Below are 19,001 nucleotides of genomic sequence, written 5' to 3'. Positions count from 1 at the left end.
ACTAAGCAGCCTTGGTGGAGTACTGCGTTGTTTGAGTACTTTTCTTGTTTTATTGATGATATTTCCAGGTGAGGCTGCACAGTGGAGTAGTGGTTAGCACTTTCGCCTTGCAGCAAGAAGATCCCCGGTTCAAATCCCGGGGTGGGCCTGGGATCTTTCTGCATGGAGTTTGCATGTTCTCCCTGAGCATGTGTGGGTTTTCAACCGGGCACTCCGGCTTCCTTCCAAATATGCTGAGGTTAACGGATTACTCTACATTGCCCGTAGGTGTGAATATGATTGTTTGTCTGTATATGTAGCCCTGTGACAGACTGGTGACCTGTCCAGGGTGTCCACTGCCTTCACCCGAGTCAGCTGGGATAGGCTCCAGCACCCCCCCGTGACCCTAGTGAGGATAAAGCGGTGTATAGAGAATGGATGGATGGATGGATTTCCAGGTGACCTGAACTTGTCTTTTGAACCATTACAGTGAAAGGCAAAGTTAATTTTGTGTTTATTTTTCATTTAAATCAAGATGTATTAACCAAACTGTGTTGGAGACGATGCAGAAACTTGCTGCAATTTCATACCTGAACTAGTTTTGGCACACTAGAATCATTAGAAAGGGCAAGTTCTGCTGTTTACTTTGGTTTGCAGATGGCTTATATTATAAAACGACAGAGACTTCATGACTTATTCAACCAAGAAGCAGAATGTGATAATGGGGAAAGAAACTGAGGACATTATTTTCTCTTCATAATGCTGTCACTTCAGTATGTACGGATATGTTACAAGCATAACTACAAACCTCCGGTTCCATCTTTCTTGTGAAATGATGTTGACAGAATAGACATTAACTATAATATATTCAATGATGAATTCAGGAGAATTTAAAGCAGAGTTAAAGGTGTGGAAAAGGATACAGAGCTGTATGCAGGTTGCAACTATGACCAAATTTGGTGTGTATTCAAAATTATTTTTTTCAGACTAGTAGCTAGCATTGTTGGAAAGGTCAATGATATACGGTCAATAAATGCTACACCACAGAGCAATCAATAATTTTTAGTGCCATACATCCAAGAGGAATGGATGTGAATTTAGTTTATTCATCTAGCTCTACGATTTAAAGCTTAAAACAAGAAAACACTCGCTTCTGAAGGCGCACATGGACACCAAGGACGTATTCCAACCATACAGCCCTTGTAGTTAAGCTGCTGCACAAATACAAACTTTGGACTGCACACATAGTCCATGCAGACTGTCACAGACTTGGCCACATGTTCAAATTTGCATCTCTTGGGCTCATGCCATCCCTCACATGCTCCTAAACGTTTAAAGTACAACACTGGCCTGAAAAGGAATTAAATACCTTCCTGAGAAAACATTCAGCTACAGTTTCACATTATGTATTCTCATGTTTGTCCAGGTAAATTAAAAATAGTTCCTCAAATTAGATCAAAAGGAAAAAAAAAAATCACATTAAAGTATCTTAAAATCCAGATTACAAAGGATAATTAATCAAGCCCAAAAGAAATTCTGTTCTTTTCCACCAGGAACACAGAGAAAGAAAAGTTAAGATTAGTAAGAGGAAACCCAGAGATCTGAAAAACTCCATTTATGGGGAAAGCATTGGTTGCTGTTTTTTAAAATCACACAGCTTAAAGTTATGCTTCAGAAATCTCAAAAAGGAAAATTTACACTGCATAAATTGAGACAAGTAAAAGCAAAATGTGTACTTTAAATACAGTTGACTAAAATGTGAGCATTCTGTATTCAGAAGAGGTTAAATTTCTGATTTCTTTCTGCAATTCTAATTAAAACGGCCCTCTTTGTTTCTGTACATCAAGCAGTGTTAAAAATATGTGCAAAGGTTGTGGTTGTTACAGATGGTAGTTAGAAAAGTCCCTGCAGACTGTCCTGTCATTTGTAGCATGTCTGTGATTCACAGACCTGACATGCTGCTGCAACTAGTGGACTGACCTACATCCTGCCGTTTATTTTTAAACTACAAGTAAAGAAACTAAAATGAACAGAGTGAATGACAGGCTTTGCTATAATACAGAAATCCCTCATTATTTTTGCAATTTTGGTGTTTATGTCTTCTGTTATTACAGACAAATCCACTTATTTTGTTAAATAATCAGAGGGTTTAGTGCAGCAATTGGATGCCAGCAGTGATAAATAAATTAAATTTGTCCCCTGACTGTAGCTTTGTGTTCATCCACTGTAAGTCGAGTTTTGTATGAGTCATTTTGGGACTTTTGCTGATGTTGTACCCAAGAAAGGACATCAATATTATATAAGGTGTGGAAGGGTGCTGTTTGTCTGTGGGTCACAGCGTTCATTTTCATGCCTGGGTGCTCCGTCTCTGGGCAGCATTCTCTGCCAGGATGGACCCACTGAACTACACTCAGACTCAGGGTTCATCTCAGGATGGAGACACCCAGAGACTCCAGCAAGCATCATCAGTATTGCTGTCAAAGCCTGAGAGTGGAAAGTGCATGCAACAAAAAGGACCAAGCACACTGCTACTGATCTCATTAGCATTCCTTCCTAAACATGACCTGGCTGACATTCATTTTTTTTCCTGGGTGTTTTTACCTTGAAGGGCCTTGAAGCCTTGGAGGGGAACTCTGGAGGATCCGGTGACAAACTGCAGCAGCCGCGCTCTCCGCTCCTCATCAAACGACTCCACAGCCTTCCAGAACCATTTAACGATGTTGCTGTCTGGAGTGCAGTGCTTGAGCCGCGTGTTGGACTTCCAGTCGTTGATGTCAATCTTCCCCAGGCCGCATACAATCAGCTACAGGTATAGAAATGATGTCAGCGTGTTGGATCAACCGTACTTTGCAGGTAAGCCAAGTAATAAGACTTTAAAGTACCTCTAGCTCCTTCTCATCAAAAGCCTTGAGCAGGTGTTGGGGGATGACCTCATTGAAGCCCTTCTGCAGAGCCAAGAACTGGGCCTCTATTCCTCGCAGAAAACGCCAGTTGACATAGAGCCGGACGTACTCTTTCTTGGTGTCCTGGGTGACGGGGATGCTTTTACCGTTGGGCTTGAGTTCATGCTGGATGATCTCTCCATACGCGTTGTGTTCTACACAGAAGGTGTGGTCCAGCACACCTGTGATGTCATTGTCCCTGTAGGCAAATAAAGATTTAAATGACTGTTAAAGAGCAAAAACAGACCAACGAGTAAACCATCTTCATAGCCTATGGACGCTGGCCTGTTTCTCTGTTATCTTCATTTCAGTGTTTATGACCAGGAAAAGTACTAAGTAACAAGATAAAATAGCAAAACGGTACAAAAATAAGCCCTCTGAGCTGTGATATTTTCATAAAATCCAACTGGTGAAGTCATGTGTATGAATATAGCGTGTTACTGATAAAGTCATGTCACAAATATTATTCCACTTTATTCCAGTCTTACCTAAAGCTACATTGAGGTTACTGGACATAAAGATACAAATTTGGCTTCTTGTCACTGCTCCAGGTTTGTTAAGATTACAAAAGAAAGTATGTTGGATGAACGCCGTTACATGAAACCTATGATTTAAGACTGAATGCTGAACTCACTGCATTAATTTCAGACATATGCACGGTGATTTTTTTTTCTTTTAAATCAAACATATATACAGATTCGAGCCTAGGCAGAGAAACAGATGCTTTTGTGGAACATTATGATGTACAGTGAAAACATGAGCACATGGTCTGAAAATATGTGCTGGAGACCACTGTTGTAAAATTCAGATGATAACTCTGGGGGGCGCTGTCATCCAAGTAAAGACAGGAGTTTTTCTTGGACAAATACAGATAAGTAGGTTTTTCATTTGGCATAGCATGTATGGACAGGAAGCAGGAATAATGACAATACTACAGTGGGTAATGTGTGTGAGAGGAAGCCTTACAGACTCTTTTCTGTTATTTATTCAGAAAAGTCAGTACTGTATTGCTATTGGATAAAATGAATCTTCTACTTACAGGATCCAGACAAGGCTGTTGTGCAGGTCGGGGTCAACGGACTCCATGTCGTCCAGGGTGATGGGTTTACCCAGCAGCTGTTTGTAGAAAGGCAAAGTGAAGCCGCCGTCTATGTAGTGACCGTGGAACACTGCCATGCCCATAATACGGCCCACGAAGTGAAAGTATGACAAGTGCTCCTGCAGAGAGATGAAGCACATTTAGTTTTCCAATGAGGAGATAAATGAGGTGTTGCAATATGAAGCTGCTTCATTCATGCAGATATCCTTCCACAAGATCATTCCCACCAACTGAGGAGTCACAGTTTGACAGTTTCAACAAACAGAGTGATGAAGACTCACAGGATTGACAGCAGAGTCGGGGTTAATCTGCAGAGTGTAGATGTCGTCGCGGGAGTACTGGAACAGGCCGTAGTACGGGTTCAGCATCTCATGCGACAGCAGATAGAGCCACTCCCTGTACAGAGAGCAACACAGAGGAGAGATGGAGGGGGAGGAGAAACACAAGGACGAGGAGAGATATCAGAACAGAACATAAACAGAAAATCACTTCTGCTGATTAAAAAAATAGTGGCTGCACAGTGTATCGGTGGTTAGCACTGTCGCCTCATGGCTACAAGATCCCCAGTTTGTGTCCTGCCTGGGATCTTTCTGCATGGAGTTTGCATGTTCTCCCTGTGCCTGTGTGGGTTTTCTCCAGATTCTCCGGCTTCCTCCCACAGTCCAAAAACATGCTCAGGTCAATTGCTGTGTCCAAATTGTCCATAGGTGTGGATGGGAGAGTAACTGTTTGTCTCTATATGTAGCCCTGTGACAGACTGGTGACCTGTCCAGGTGTCCCCTGCCTTTACTCTAGAGGTATGTGTCCACTAGATTAGACAATTTCCCATATCCCATTCATTTTTTATGTGAAACGCACCATGTTGTATCTTGGTCCGGTTGCGCTGCATTTCCAGCTGCGATGCGGTGCGTCTCCCTGCAGCTCATTTGCATAAAGTGGACTCGACTTCTACTTTATGGAAATTCGATACAGCGTATGGAGGTCCGACGCACCGCAAAACTTTTGTCCAACGTCTGAACTAGCCGTCGGTGAACTAAAATGAGGACAGATTCAGCAACTGCACAGGTTATTTCTCGCCTCAAATGCTTTCAGAAATAATTTTCGCTGAACTGTTTTCGTAATAAAAGAGAAAGTTTGCGACAGAGTTGGTCCGGCTTGAAATCCAGGAGCAGACAGCTCCAGAGTCGATGCGTTTGTCCAATCAGAGGCAGGATAGTTCAGGAAGATGGTTGGCAGGAGTTGAAACACCAGCGACTGGTCAACTCCTGCTGACCTTCTTCACTTACAATAAACGGTACATGTCCACCAAGTGGGCGGTTTTCAGGTGCGGGGCATTTAAATGGAGGGAAAACGCATCTGGTGGACACGTAGCATAAGTGTTGTATAGATAATTAATGCATGGATGATTAAAAAAACACCCTAAAACCAGTAAGTAAGCTGTGTGCTTTGACTCCTCCCATAGTGGAAAGATTTCCAAAATGTCCTCTCCACTGTGGCTCCTTACCTGGCCACTCCTCCATAGTCAAGGCCCTCTTCACCTCTAAACTTCACCATTAGCCTTTTCCACAGGTCCTTCGGCCTCATCTTCATCACCTGTCGATAGGATTCCTACAACACAGACACGAACAACACATCAAAGTCAGTAAAGTGTGCGCCCTGCTGACTGCTGGTGCCTAGACATCAGGATCAAGATGAAAAAGATGCTGCACACTGTGCTAAAATAAGACGGATGTATTTAAGAAGTGTGAAGATAACAATGAGGACAGCGGTTAGGAGACAGAAACACTGAGAGCGGCTACTTTGTCATGATTACTATGCTGTGAACTAAACTTGCTAAATGAACTAACTAAATGTTTTTGCAAACAGTATGCTTTTATTCTGGAGTCCATTTCCAGGGTTTAACCTTTCAGACTCATTAAAATGATCCACACTTAGATAGCGGTTCAATATAAACATGTATTTTTGATCATTTTCTTTTAGACCACTCAATTCTTTTTGCGTTATAGCCTGTAAGGCATATAATGTTTGACAGCCAGACAGGCATAAGAATAAATAGTCAAATACTCTACAATCTACACAAACAGATGAACAAGGCGCTGAAGGGAAAGAACGCAGGAGGAGGGAGCAGAAACCAGCACAGATCCAATTAGTGGTGCACTATCGATCGTTAGTGTGTGACTGCCAAGTAAATTAGGGCACAATACATCATTTAAGTAATTACAATAAACATAATGAATCGCAAGTATCTTGCAATATTTCACATAACTAATTCAAATAACAGCCTTTTAGTCACATTTGGAGTCAAGGAACGTAGTTTGGAATTTATGCTTTGTCATTTTAACACACAGAGAGGAAAATCTTGAAAAATGAGTTTCATCATTTTATATTTTAGCCTGAGACTAGTTTGACAAACTCGCTGTGTAAGCTGGAGTTTGGTGAATAAAACTGGGGCCAATTGGGAGGAAATTCCCGATCTGCTTTGTGTTGCCAGTCCGCCCCTCTCTGAGCAGAAAAAATGCTGAAAAGAAGACCAGCCTGACTCTGGAGACACTGTCAAAAACCACGATTCACCCTCTACCCGCCTGTTTCTCATGCCCATACAGTGCACTACAGCAGACACTGAACACAGCAGGAAAACTGATCTAACAAAGGTTGAAACTTTGGGGGACAAAACAACAAAAAATTGAGCTAATGCCTGCATGAAAGCTATCTTTAACCCTCGTGTTGTGCTGTGGGTCAAAATTGACCCAGTTTAAAGTTTGAAAATGTGGAAAAAATACATACTTTCACAGTGAAACTTATCATGTCCACATTTTCAACATTTTTGGGAAATCTTTGAACATTTTTTGGTGGAAAAAAGAAATGTTAAGCATGTTTCTTCAGAACATTCACAAAAAAATCAACCATGATTGATTTTTATGTATATTCTAAGTTTTACTGACAGATATATGTAGTCATTTTACATATTTTTAGGCTGTTTTCTCATTTTTTGAAAATATTTTCTCTCCAAATTTGGGGATTTTTTTTTTAAATAAAACTTTCAAGGAATTATTGGAATTTTCTTCCTGAAGGTTTTGCAAATTTTCAGAAATTTGGGGAATTTTTTTGCTGAATTTTTGGATTTTTTTTCAGACAAGGAAACAATACTTTTTGGTGCCTGTAAATGAGGACAACAGGAGGGTTAATCTACTGTCGCAGTTTTGTGAGAATCGAGAAAGTTCCAGTGTGGCATTACAGCAGTCATTTCCAACTGGTTCTCTGCTGCGAGGCCCGAGATCTCTCCGCCTCAATCAGCGTTCATCCCACGTGCAAACGGCTCACAGCGTCAGGGGGAGCGCTCATTTAAAGTGGATTAGGGGCAGTTATAATAAACACAGCCGTAAGACTATAATAACACGGCCTCTTCTACTGCCAGGTTCCACTGTGCCCTCCAGACAGAGCAAGACAACTGAGGGGTGCTGTGGGAGGAACGGGAATGTCTTATCTATACCAAGAAGTACACATAAAGACAGCTCTGACAGTCCACCGGCTAACACTTGCCTATTCAGTCATAATTTAATGCTTCAGCTGGTCTGGAGAAGCTGTGCAGTTATGTCTCGCTCAACCTCCCCCCTCTGCCTCCATCCCATGCTCCGCCACCCCCCCCCCCAACTCTCTCACTTTGAGATCAGCCAACAAAAATGTCTTCGTTCAGATTAACAGACGCGGCTGTTCCAGCACATTCCAATGCATATTTTATGAGGGTCACGCAGTCTGTTGCAGGTGTTGTTGTTCTGATGAAGGCCCTGCACCTCCTGGATGCACAAAAAAAAAAAACTCTGAGAAAACTCCGTCTCAAACAAGAGGTCTGCTTTAGGTTTTGAACAGACTACCTTCACACATCGTAGATAAAAGTGTGTGTTTGTGAGAGAGGAATCATTCTCACAGCCAGACTGCTTTGGGCAATGACCTTTATGGGAGTACACAAGAAGAACAGGGGAGAAAACTACCTCTAGAGAATGTTTAAAATAACCTGGATGAGGCTATAAATAACTGTACAATTATAAGCAGATCTGTGAGTATGAAGTAATTAAATACGATGCTGGTTGCTTTATTTACAAGCCGTAAAATTCACTGGCTTTATTCGGAAATTGAGGGTCGACGCACATTTTTGGTTGTTTACAGCTTGCAGGGCCAAAAGTCAACGTGCTGGCTGGAGTTTTTTGGGAACAGTGGATCCAGTGGTTGTGCAATGGAGTAAATGCTACATTATTTTCCTGTTTTTCTAACATTTTGACAAGCATTTTAAGTGGTTTTGCACATGCTCTGGCTGTGACATCTGAATTTCCCTCTGGGTTAAATTATGCACCAATTTCTGAGTATCTTTTCCCCTTGTGAGTTCTTTTCACGCTCACCTCGAAGATCTCCTCCCGGGACACCTCAATGCGGCAGTGGCCCGCCTGAGGCTGTTGCTGGGACAGTTCCTGGCGAAGGATTTTGAGCTTCTGAACAAGGTCTCTCTTGTACTTGGGTACCGTGAGGCACTCTGCCTCCTCTGGGAGCTGACCGGGGGACACCAGAGCCTGCTGGACTTGATCCTTCAACTGGTTCTGACGACTGAAGAAGCCACGGCAGAAGAAAGGGAGGAACAGGCCGAGAGAAAGAGACAGAAAGACAGAAGAAAGGCAAAAATATTACGTTTTAGGTGTACAAATTTCAGTTACAAACACTCGTGAGAAAAAGTAAGCAAGTGCTAGTTCAAAAACAAGAGCAAAGCCAAGAACTAAAAACACAGCGCTGTGAGAGTCAGAGTTCTTTCTCCGTCCTGTGCTGAGTGCAGAGAACGAGGAGTAAACACACTGAGGTCATCTGGGAAGCACATCAAGTCAAACAGCTGCCTCAGCCCCTCACAAACAAACAGACATAGGTGGAGGTGGGACTGCTGGAGGTAAGACATCTCCCTTCTTCACACATAAATAGACACTCTCCTTCTGGTGGTCTCTCACAAAGGGACAGAATAACTAAAACAAGGCTTACATAGATGCTCTGTTGCTTTTGACTCATCGTGTCCAACTGAGGAAATGCAGGGTCACCAAGGCCACCTCTCAGAGGCGTACTGGAACATTCAAATCCAAAAGTTTGTTCCCAGCATGGGAGAGAGAAAATACTACAGGCTCCTGTCGTGTTGAAAAGTTACAAAAAATGTAATATAACGCAAATTCGGCTTGTTTCCGTACACTCTAGGCTGTGTAGTGTGGTCAGAAGGCGGTGGTATAGGCTACATTAGACATAGATGAGCGGAAGAAGCCTAAAACAAAACCAGTTGTCCGACAACCACCAAAGAACCTTGAAGGAGAACAAACAAAACTTGTCCATCTATGAGAGAACAAAGGAAATAAATCTTCTGGAACGGTTTTCAGCGAGGAAAGATGTAATTATTCCTTCGAGTCAGCTGGTATCGACCGTATTTCATGCTGTCCAGAGATGAAAACAACACATCAGTCATGAGAGTTAAATGTTTGCTATTGTCAGAACTAATTTAGACAAGATTTTTCCATCTTCTATTGTGCGCATTAACTTTTTTTTTCCCTCAAAAAAATGCACAAGTCACTTCATGTGAGTGCTGGACTTTGTTGTGAAATGGTAGAAATATGAATACAAAAATTTAAAAATTTGCCACTTCCATTAACTATTTCAGATACGATACTTCAGAATGTCAATAAAAGTACACTACAGAAACATAGTCACTGTGATAGGTTGCACTCTTGCCACGCACAAAGCTAAAATGCAGGAATTAAATATAATGTGTTTCATGCTGAGGTCGAGCTAAATTTAGTCAGTCAGTGAGAATACTTCAATAAATGACCTTCTGGATAGCAAGCACTTCATGTTTTTAGTTTTATTTATTTATTTATTTATTTTTTCTCACTGCGGACTCATTTTTCACTGCAAAATGAAGTTGTGCACCTCTATGGAAACAGCACAGCCATGGCTCAAAGGAGAGAGATCACAGAAATGATGAAACTCGAAGTGCCCTCAGGCGTTGCCAATAAGGGAGAAACATTATGACTCTACAGACTATTTATATTATATTTAATTCGTTTTAATACTCATTTCCTTTCTGATTTGTGTAAACACAGCCTGCAGTTCAGCCGACAGGTCCTTGGATTTTTGCCATATGACTCTTTGTTGGTCACAGCTGAGTCACTAACAGTTTGGGTGTGTTGAGGGCTGCAGAAGTTTTCTTGTTTTTTTTGTTTTTTTTAACAGAATCTGGTGCAGACAGTTCATTCTTGGCGAATTTTAAAATGGTTAATTTTCCTCACAGAACTACATGTCTCACATGATCAGGATTGCTGGAAAAGTGAAAATCTGTGAATGTATTTTGTTTCTACAGCTTGTGGCTCCGATAAATGGTGCAATTTTTTTGAAAGATAGCACGCTTTTCAGACCTGCTGCCAAGTTGTCTGGTTCAGAGGGTGGATTTCCATTGAAACAAGGAAAGACATGAAAAGTGAAAGAACACATTACCGTGGAAATACCGGAGGTCCTCAGTTTGCAACATCCTCAACTTACAGCATTTCGCCGTTAGGTTGGAACGGATTATAGGCTGGACCTCCTTTTAACGTATGGCAACGGAACTCTGAGGTAAGTCGAGGACCCTCTGTACATGGTTTTGCCCAGACAATTGTCCAAAGAAAGCATGTAACATCCACGTTTAATTTTAGCTCTTATGTGCTTCTGTAGGTTCAATTGTCTGTCTTTGTAGAGTTGTCTAGGTTCACTGTAAACACATTCAATTTAATCAGTTTAATTTGCAACTTTTCAGCCTTTAAACGGTTTATGCACTCATTTCAGCTTCAATAGTGAGACTGTTGGCATCGTATGAGTTTCATGATGACAGAGGTCCTGATTCTGGTGCAGACCACCGGATGAAGAATACAACTTTTGAATTGGGTTTGGGAAGAAGGCCTCAGAGGGTGGTGCAGTAGGGAGGGGGCACACAACACACACACACAAACACAAAGAATCAAAAGAGCCTTTATGGGGCCGGCACTAAAGGATTATTTGCACAGTGGCCTTTTGCACTTCAGTGGGGGGTAGTAGGCATGCTCGCCCCTGAGCAGGTCATAAACACCAGACGCTAGAGTTGAGCCCAGAGGGTGGTGGAAGGATACACAAATCAGTCTGCGGGCATGCAGTACAGATACAAAGGATGTAAGACTCAAAGTAATGCCAAGGTAAAATATTCACTTTCACACTGACTTTTAACAGGTAATTACATCAAGCCAACAGTTTTCAGAGGAGCAAAACAGGAAGGACAAACCCAAACTGTCAGTCGGCTCACTTCTCGACAGAACACAGCTGTCAGGAGCTCATTTAGCTCGAGACTGCTGCTTTAAAAGTATCCACCCAACAGCCTGCATTCTCCTTCACCACAATGACAACTTCTCCTAACAAAGTGACTGAGTTTGGTTTCTGGTGTCTGCCCAGCAGAATCCAGTTTGGCTTTTCAATCACTTCCTGCTATCCCAGAAAGCCACAGGGCCCCATGAATCCCTTTATTTCCTGCAGACTAGACTTAGAGGGAGGGAAGGCAAGCGAGGGAGAGACGAGAGGCAGGAAGGGCACTCTTCTGACAGCACCCAAACACTGCAGACAACTCAGAGGGTGGGAGAGGAGGCATGGAGCATCTCTTCCTGCACTTTCACCCATAAATCAAATGTTCCTGCTCGGTCTCTGGCTCCTGCAGGACTCACAGCTCTCTGTTCTCCATCCAATTGCTTACTGATGAGCACGACTCTGGTGCACGTAACCTTTAGACGCTCACCGCAGAGACAAGTTGTCGCAATAAAAGCAATGTTTTGCTAAGCGACAAATCACAAACGTCTGGGAAACTACAGTTATTTCTCAAACAACTGTACAGATGGGCATTCCCACAGCCAGGTCTTAAAACCAGACAAGGATTCAGTTACCTATTGGACAGTGACCTTGACCGGTCGGGGGCTTGGATTCAGCGGAAGATTGCAACATCACAGAAGGAATTTAACCAAAACCATGCTCTCAATGCTCAGGCTGTGTCTTTAGCAAATAAAAAGGGCAATAAAATATAACTTTGACGGACGTGTATATATCAAACATTTTTGTGGGATGACGGCACACGAGCGGTGAAAATTTCTAAAATCCCTGACCTGATAAAAGGCAGATGTCTTGATGGAAATCCATGAAGACTGATATCTTTTACAGACCTTTGTCGTGAGCTTGAAAGTTGCTCCAAATTTGGGACAGAAATCGTACAAAAAGGGACAGACATGGGCTCAGGTTTAACCATAAGATGTCCAATGTCCATTTGTCTTTGTGTAACCAGGACTTAATATTATATATTTTGTCGCAATAACCCAAGAACCACACGAGACCAATAACACTATTAGCTACATAGGTTTTTCCCATGACATTACTTTAAAAAGACGCATACACACACACTTTCTAGCCAATTATCCAACCCTATTATACACAATCACAATTCTACGTATGGGATTTTCACACATCTGGGCATAATCACACTCATGACAAAATCCCTACATTAAAAACAAATGCGGCGTGCCAAGCAACATTTTTATAAGAGGGCCGTAGATGAAAAAAGTTAAACGAATACAAACTCCCAAACATGTTCTTTGATCCATCAGAACAGGAAAAAAAGAAACCTGATCTCTGCGTCGATGCATTCCGCTTCTCTCTGCACGGAGAAGGAATGAGGTCAGGCGGAGGAGGCCCACCAAGGCACACTTCTCCACCTTTGTGAGGCGAGGACCTATGGGTAATTCTACGGCTAGTGCTGCAGAGTATGTGTTTGAACAGCTGCAAAGGGGAAGAAATCCTGAGCATGTGCATCCATGCACGCAGGCATGTACCAAACGCAGAAGCATGAACCAATACACGTGAACTTCGCACAGATGGACGCACATACATACGGCTCATTCATTGACTTGGGTATAGAATTTATGCTCCGCTTCCTGGACGTAAGACGCTCCTCAGCCACAGACACAGCAGTCTTGGTTTCCACTTCGCTATCTGATGTCTGGCCAAAGACAGCTTTGTGACGGATTGTGTGCTAAAACGCCTTTATGATCAAAACCTCTGCAGGGCTGAGGAATTTGAAATTTTGTGTGGAAAGAAAGACTGTGGGGGAGTACGCTGTGTATGTATTTCTGTGTGTGTGCGCTCGCAGACGTCTGCTCGGCAGAAGGACTACGCTGAGTGCTGAACCTCTACAGGTGGTGAACACACCTTGGCACAGGATCCTGGTGTAAAACACAGACTGAGGGGCAGACAAAGTAGCCAAGTCTAAAATGATGTGTGTTTGTGTGTGTTCCTGTCTGTGTGTAGTGAGCCGCACTGGCAAGAAGCCCAAACCTTACCTGACATTCTGACTTTCGATGCCTCCTCGAGAACCATTAGGGCTTGGACTGCAATAACAGAAGGAGAAACAAAATAAATGGCTGCTTTTACAGCCGTATTTACGAACCGTCTAATCTATTTCATGGTTACATTTTTCTGGTTCAAAAGGCGCTATGGTTCTTACTTTAGGACTAGATGCAGGTTAGCAGAGAGGCGTGGGTCTGTGAACTGAGTGGTTCGGTTGTTGTGGTCGACAAAGTAAACCCTCCCGGTGGCGGTGTTCCTGATCTCCCATCCTGGTGGTAGAGGACCCAGCTCCTCACAGTTCACATTACTCAGATCTCTGAAGGCACAACAGAAGAGCAAACAACACACAACAAAGCATCAGTACACAAGAATGTCTGAAAGAAAAGAGAGGCCGAGCACGCACATTAAACTTTGGGTATCAAACATACCAAAGGGCTGACTAACTGGACTAAAGTGGACAGCAAGATCCTGAGATGTCTGAGAAATCGCTTTTATTTTATTTTATTTCTTCCTCCCATCTAAATTATTTACTGCTGCCCCGCAACCCCTTTCAGTTGGACTCCACAAAGACTAAAAGGTTCAGAAATTACAGCAAGTTATGCTATGCTGGCTAGCCTTTCTGTACGAGAGGGTTAAAGCCAAAGCGACTGCAGCCCAACAAGTGTTGAGAGCTTTGCAGCTGATGTTGGAGCTGCCTGAGGAGCACTCAGTAAGGTGTGGCGTGATCAGCGGCCTTCTATCTAGAACAATAAAAATGTCATTTATTACTCATATACTGATAGAGCGCAGAAGAGAAGTGATCACGATTTCCTGAGGGAGCACACTGAAGCCTGTCTCTGCAAATGGACATGTAGATATTGTGCATACGCATTCTTCCGGAGTATAGTAATCAATAAGACGCACATGCCTCAGAGAGTATTGCCTAACAGCCTCTGGTCGGGCTGATTGAGACCTGTGTGCTGTTGGCCATGTGTCCCGCACTGAGGCATTTCGGTGGTTGTGCCAGAGGACTGAATTGCTCTCAGAGCCCCGTGACATGGGTCTTCTCACAGCATGTCAGAGTCGTAATCAGCTGCAGGTTTACGGCGAACTACAAGGGAACCGGGAATAAGACTGCCATGACACAAGCTATGGGTAGTGTCAGTTCTGTCGGTGTCAGTAAATTCAGGGGGGACCGTGAAGCACGAAAGAAGAATTAGAACGGATTCTGTAGACAGCCCAAGTCTTTTATGTATTGAAACATTCTTTTCTCGTTTATATTTTACAGTATAGATTATGTAAAGTGACGATGAGTCGTGATCATGTTGTATTGTTTGTCTGCAATCACAGACGTCATGGAGAACGTACCTGGGTACTCTGGGGTCGTGCCACGTGCTAACACCTGTCTGAGTGTGGAGAAAGTACACTTGGCCTTGCTGCGTCGTCCTTTGCTCTGTAGGAAGAGACAAAAAGGGGGTTCATTAAATTCTTTATGCATTGCTGTGGATCAAACTAAAAGAGAGGAACAAGAACACTTGGTTACGGCATTAAGTGTTTGTCAAATCATTGAAATAAGCAGTCCAGGGGGTCCTGGACTTACGCTGAAGTTCCATTCCTACAGACTGATCTGAGAAGCTTTTTACTGTAAGTTTTCACTCTGTAATTTGTATCATGAGCTATCGTAAAGAAGTCAAGTTTGCTACGACTCCCGATTCATTTTGCGAGCACAAGTTTAACGAGTTGGTTCGCTGCAGTTTCTACCATCACCATTTTCTTTGCCATCAGAAGAGTCTGACTTACACTTGGGAGCCATAATGAATGACAAAAAGTTAGCGAATGTAGCACAATCCAAGAAAATGGAATACTACCGGAGAATGTAAACAAAGCCGTGTTACATCGACGTGACGTATTTGTCCGCTCCGGTCGGCAACTAGTTCCACATAACCAGTTCCGACGAAACGCCGCAAGTCGAGGACGTCGTAAACTGAGAACCCCTTGTATTTCTAAATGAAATGGAGTTTAATTCACGTGCAGTGTGTTGTCAGATTGTCTGAGTAAGAGAGTGATCAGACAGATGGAGATAAAAGAAGGGCCTGAGTCAGTGTAGTTCCCACAAGGCAGCCAGGAAGAGGCAGAGGAAGGAGGAGGTGAGAGACGGGGTGAAGAACATTGGAGAGGAAAAGGAGGAGAGACAAGGGGGGGGGGGGGGGGGGCTGTCTGACTTTTCAGTTGGTGAGCTCATTCATCACAGCTTGACTGAGATATTTCCATGAAGCTGCGTGCCAGAGAGCTATTTGCTGGCATCCCTTTGGATCTACCACCCTGCTTCAACATGAATGTAAACATAACCTTCCAAACCCACACTCGGTTGACGAACACGGTATACGCCCCCCCACACAGGGTGACATCTCTGGGCTGGTGTAAGAATCAGAGCTGCCGACAGGTTTAACAGGCACTGCCAAAGAATCAACAAAGTAAGAACAGATTAAAGCCCTTTTCAACCACAAGACACGCGACATTGCTGCCTTTATCAAGCTGTTAAAATGGCTTCTTTGCTTCATTCAGCAATGGGTGACGTTTATGTTAATGTACCTACCAGCGTTATTCAGATACGCCAGGACCAGTATGGAAAGAGCCATGATACGCAAGTGATATTTGGTGTCAACACATGCAACAAGAGGGTAAAGAATGTAATCTTACAGCCTGGTTACGTTCCCATTACACAGGCTGGTTATCTCACTCATGCTGCAAAGGAAGAGGAGCTCTTTTCCAGTATATTTTCCAATATTTCAAGTTATTTTTTGGGCCTTTTGTTGGCTTTATTTGATGGGTTAGTTGAGAAACAGACAGGAAAGCAGAGAGAAGAATGGGGGGAGAAGACCTGCAGCAAAGGGCCATGAGCGGGAATCAAACCCAGGCTGCTGCATCGGGAAATACAGCCTCTGTTTATGGGTCAGAATAATGGACCATTTTCCAATATTTTTGGATTATTATCTCATCATTTCAAAGCAATTCCACGGTCAAGCCTATTCCTGAATGATGTCAATACTTCAAAATGTTGCGCCTGACAAAACCCTCCATGTGACTGCATTCGTTCACATATTCTATAGTCAAAGTGACACAGCAGTGTGAACACTGTGAACTGTCATATCTAGGTTAAGTCATACATGCTGTGTCTTGTTTTCTTCAGAAAAGTCTAGGTATCATGATCCCCCATCATTTGAAAAATACCTGCAGATATTTTATATTAGCCTTTACATGAAGGAAAAAGTATTTCTTGTAATGAACCTGTGATGTTTTTACATGTATTTCAGCATTAAACAGTAGAGATATCTTTTCGTAATTGTGGAAAAGAGATTGTCTGGAATCTGGCAACATCAGAACGATGATGGTAGAATACTATATGAGAGAAAATACTATTTTAATTACTGAACTGTTCACATACAGTAACCTGCTTGCAGAGACGGAAAACACAATGATTACATTTATTGATTACATTAATATAGTCATGCAATGACAAGTTCATGAGCACCTCAAACAGGGAAAACGGGTGTTGACATGGATGCAGAGCTACATGCAGACTGTGACTATGATTCAATTCAAATACATTTTTTGTCTTTGACACTTCGTCATACAGATAAGTAGCTAGCATTGTGGGAAAGGTCAAGTTGTACAGCTTTATTTGATGAGTTCCACTTCAGTGCGAAGAACATTTTCATAGCAATTCAACCAAGAAGAAGGGATGTGGACTCTAAAGGTTAATAGATCTCACCTCGTGAGATTGGCGTCATGACTTTTCTAAAAAACTAAACAAACAGGGTTCTCATTCTGACATGAGACCAGCACATAGGCTGTTGTCAGATTACCAGAAAAGACAGGGAGGAATAGAGACAGAGAGCAACTAGAGAGAAATAGAGAGAAAAGTGTTTTGAGGCTTGGAGCCTCCTAATCTGAGGGACTGAAGGCGAAGCTGTGATACGCTTCTATGGCTCCTGCTCCCAAATCCTACAGAAGATTTTACTGTGAGGATAAACAAAACTCCCTTGGGCTGTGTGGGGGATCTGTGTGTGTATGTGTTTGCTTTTACATGAATGCGTCTGATTGTTTGACTGTGTGCAGAAAGGAGAGAAAGGAGAACAGAGGGGGGAGTGAATGGCTGCCGCCAGCTTTTAACAGCTAGATCAATTCAATTAGATTGTCTAAAATGGAGCCAGTATTTCAGGCTCCTTGTGGGAAGCTGCAGCGTCATCAGAGCAGCGCTGGACTGAATGAGGACACAGATTAGCTGGGTTACTGAGCCCAGTGTTGAGCGGGCAGGAGGGCCGAGGTGAAGCAATTAACACAACAGCATTACAAGGATGACACAGTTCACTGTCAACACAGAGGCAGAGTTCAGAGGATTAAAAAACACTGCATATTCTTTGTATTTAGAATATGAAATCTTTGTCTATATTGAGATTAGAAAACTGGAGCCTTGTTCACTCGATTTTTCAGAGGTTTATCAATTATCATTAACATAAAGAGGGATTTTTGTCTCCATGGAGTTTAGTTGCAGGTATTTAGGTTACTGCAAAAAGCAACCCATCTAGTACTTCTTTCAATGCATTTTCAGTGGATGTGGGGGGACGTTCCTTCTGAAATTGACCAGATCAAGCAGATGTTAACGGTTTATGATTTAAGACTTTATGCCAACATACACGATAGTACACACACTAGCGATCTCGTGCGATTATGATTGATTTGCAGCTGTGGTTCGAACACCGAGGCCATACATTAATTTTCCCAGCTATTCTTCCAGCTGCAAAGCCACCAGCAGAATGTATGTAAATGTAACACGTAATTTTGAACTCCATAAATGAAATACACGTTGAGTCTACGGCGTCGGCTTCCCACTAACCATATCCCTCAGGAAGGTCCGGGGGCGTGTGCAGGTGGGTTCTGCTCATATAGTTGCGATGCCTCTGGGAACGGACCCGTCTCTCCTGGGCCCGTTGGTCGCCGTCAGCCGGCGGTAATGCTGTGGTGGGTGTGGCGCCGTTCGTGCTAATGGGTGTGTTCTCGTCCACGATGCAGCTGAGCGGCCGGCCAGGGCTGGAGTACTCTGATGCAGGCCTGAGAGGGGCAAAAAGAGCGGAGTATAATAGGTAATACAGGAACAACTGCCAAGAAGAAAAGGTAAAAATAAATTAGTATGGGAGAAAAAGAACACAAGAAAGGCACAAACAGCAGCAAATCAATAGGTACAATAATCATGTGCTAATTAGGAAATCCATTCAAAGCAGAACAAACATGTCTGAGGTAAAGCTGGTAAGAACTAAGCAGAAAATATGAACGTGACTGATTAAGACCAGGGTTTCTGCAGAAATCAGACAATTAAATTTAATGCTTTTTTATGCTATACTCTAAAAAATTTTAATGCACGACCGCAAAGTCAATAATTACACGTGTTTGTTCTTTTGTAAAAGATTATTTTTATATGAAAATTGTCCCTACATTTTACTATTTCTGAATCCAGAAACCACCCCTGACCACCAACGGGCTGTAGTCATTCTCTGAAATACACTTTTTAGAGACATTTTTGCTGGAATTAGATGAAC

General features: G+C 42.8%; 1 protein-coding gene across 2 annotated transcripts in view; it reads right to left on the bottom strand.

The window, feature by feature from the left end:
* The window catches only part of smurf2 (SMAD specific E3 ubiquitin protein ligase 2), a 65,248-nt gene that overhangs the window by 3,323 nt on the left and 42,924 nt on the right, over positions 1-19,001 (bottom strand). For both annotated transcript variants that reach the window (XM_051941583.1, XM_051941584.1), the window contains exons 8-17: positions 18,302-18,516; positions 14,773-14,857; positions 13,583-13,741; positions 13,419-13,466; positions 8,415-8,616; positions 5,525-5,628; positions 4,302-4,416; positions 3,961-4,139; positions 2,862-3,120; positions 2,581-2,782 (exon numbers count right to left, since the gene is read on the bottom strand). In XM_051941583.1, the coding sequence (XP_051797543.1) occupies positions 2,581-2,782; positions 2,862-3,120; positions 3,961-4,139; positions 4,302-4,416; positions 5,525-5,628; positions 8,415-8,616; positions 13,419-13,466; positions 13,583-13,741; positions 14,773-14,857; positions 18,302-18,516 (1,568 nt within the window). The remainder of the gene's footprint in view (positions 1-2,580; positions 2,783-2,861; positions 3,121-3,960; positions 4,140-4,301; positions 4,417-5,524; positions 5,629-8,414; positions 8,617-13,418; positions 13,467-13,582; positions 13,742-14,772; positions 14,858-18,301; positions 18,517-19,001) is intronic.

This window comes from Acanthochromis polyacanthus, chromosome 21, assembly GCF_021347895.1.
Source record: "Acanthochromis polyacanthus isolate Apoly-LR-REF ecotype Palm Island chromosome 21, KAUST_Apoly_ChrSc, whole genome shotgun sequence".
Classification (NCBI taxonomy): Eukaryota; Metazoa; Chordata; class Actinopteri; family Pomacentridae; genus Acanthochromis; species Acanthochromis polyacanthus.
This window is presented reverse-complemented; position numbering and strand designations above follow the sequence as displayed.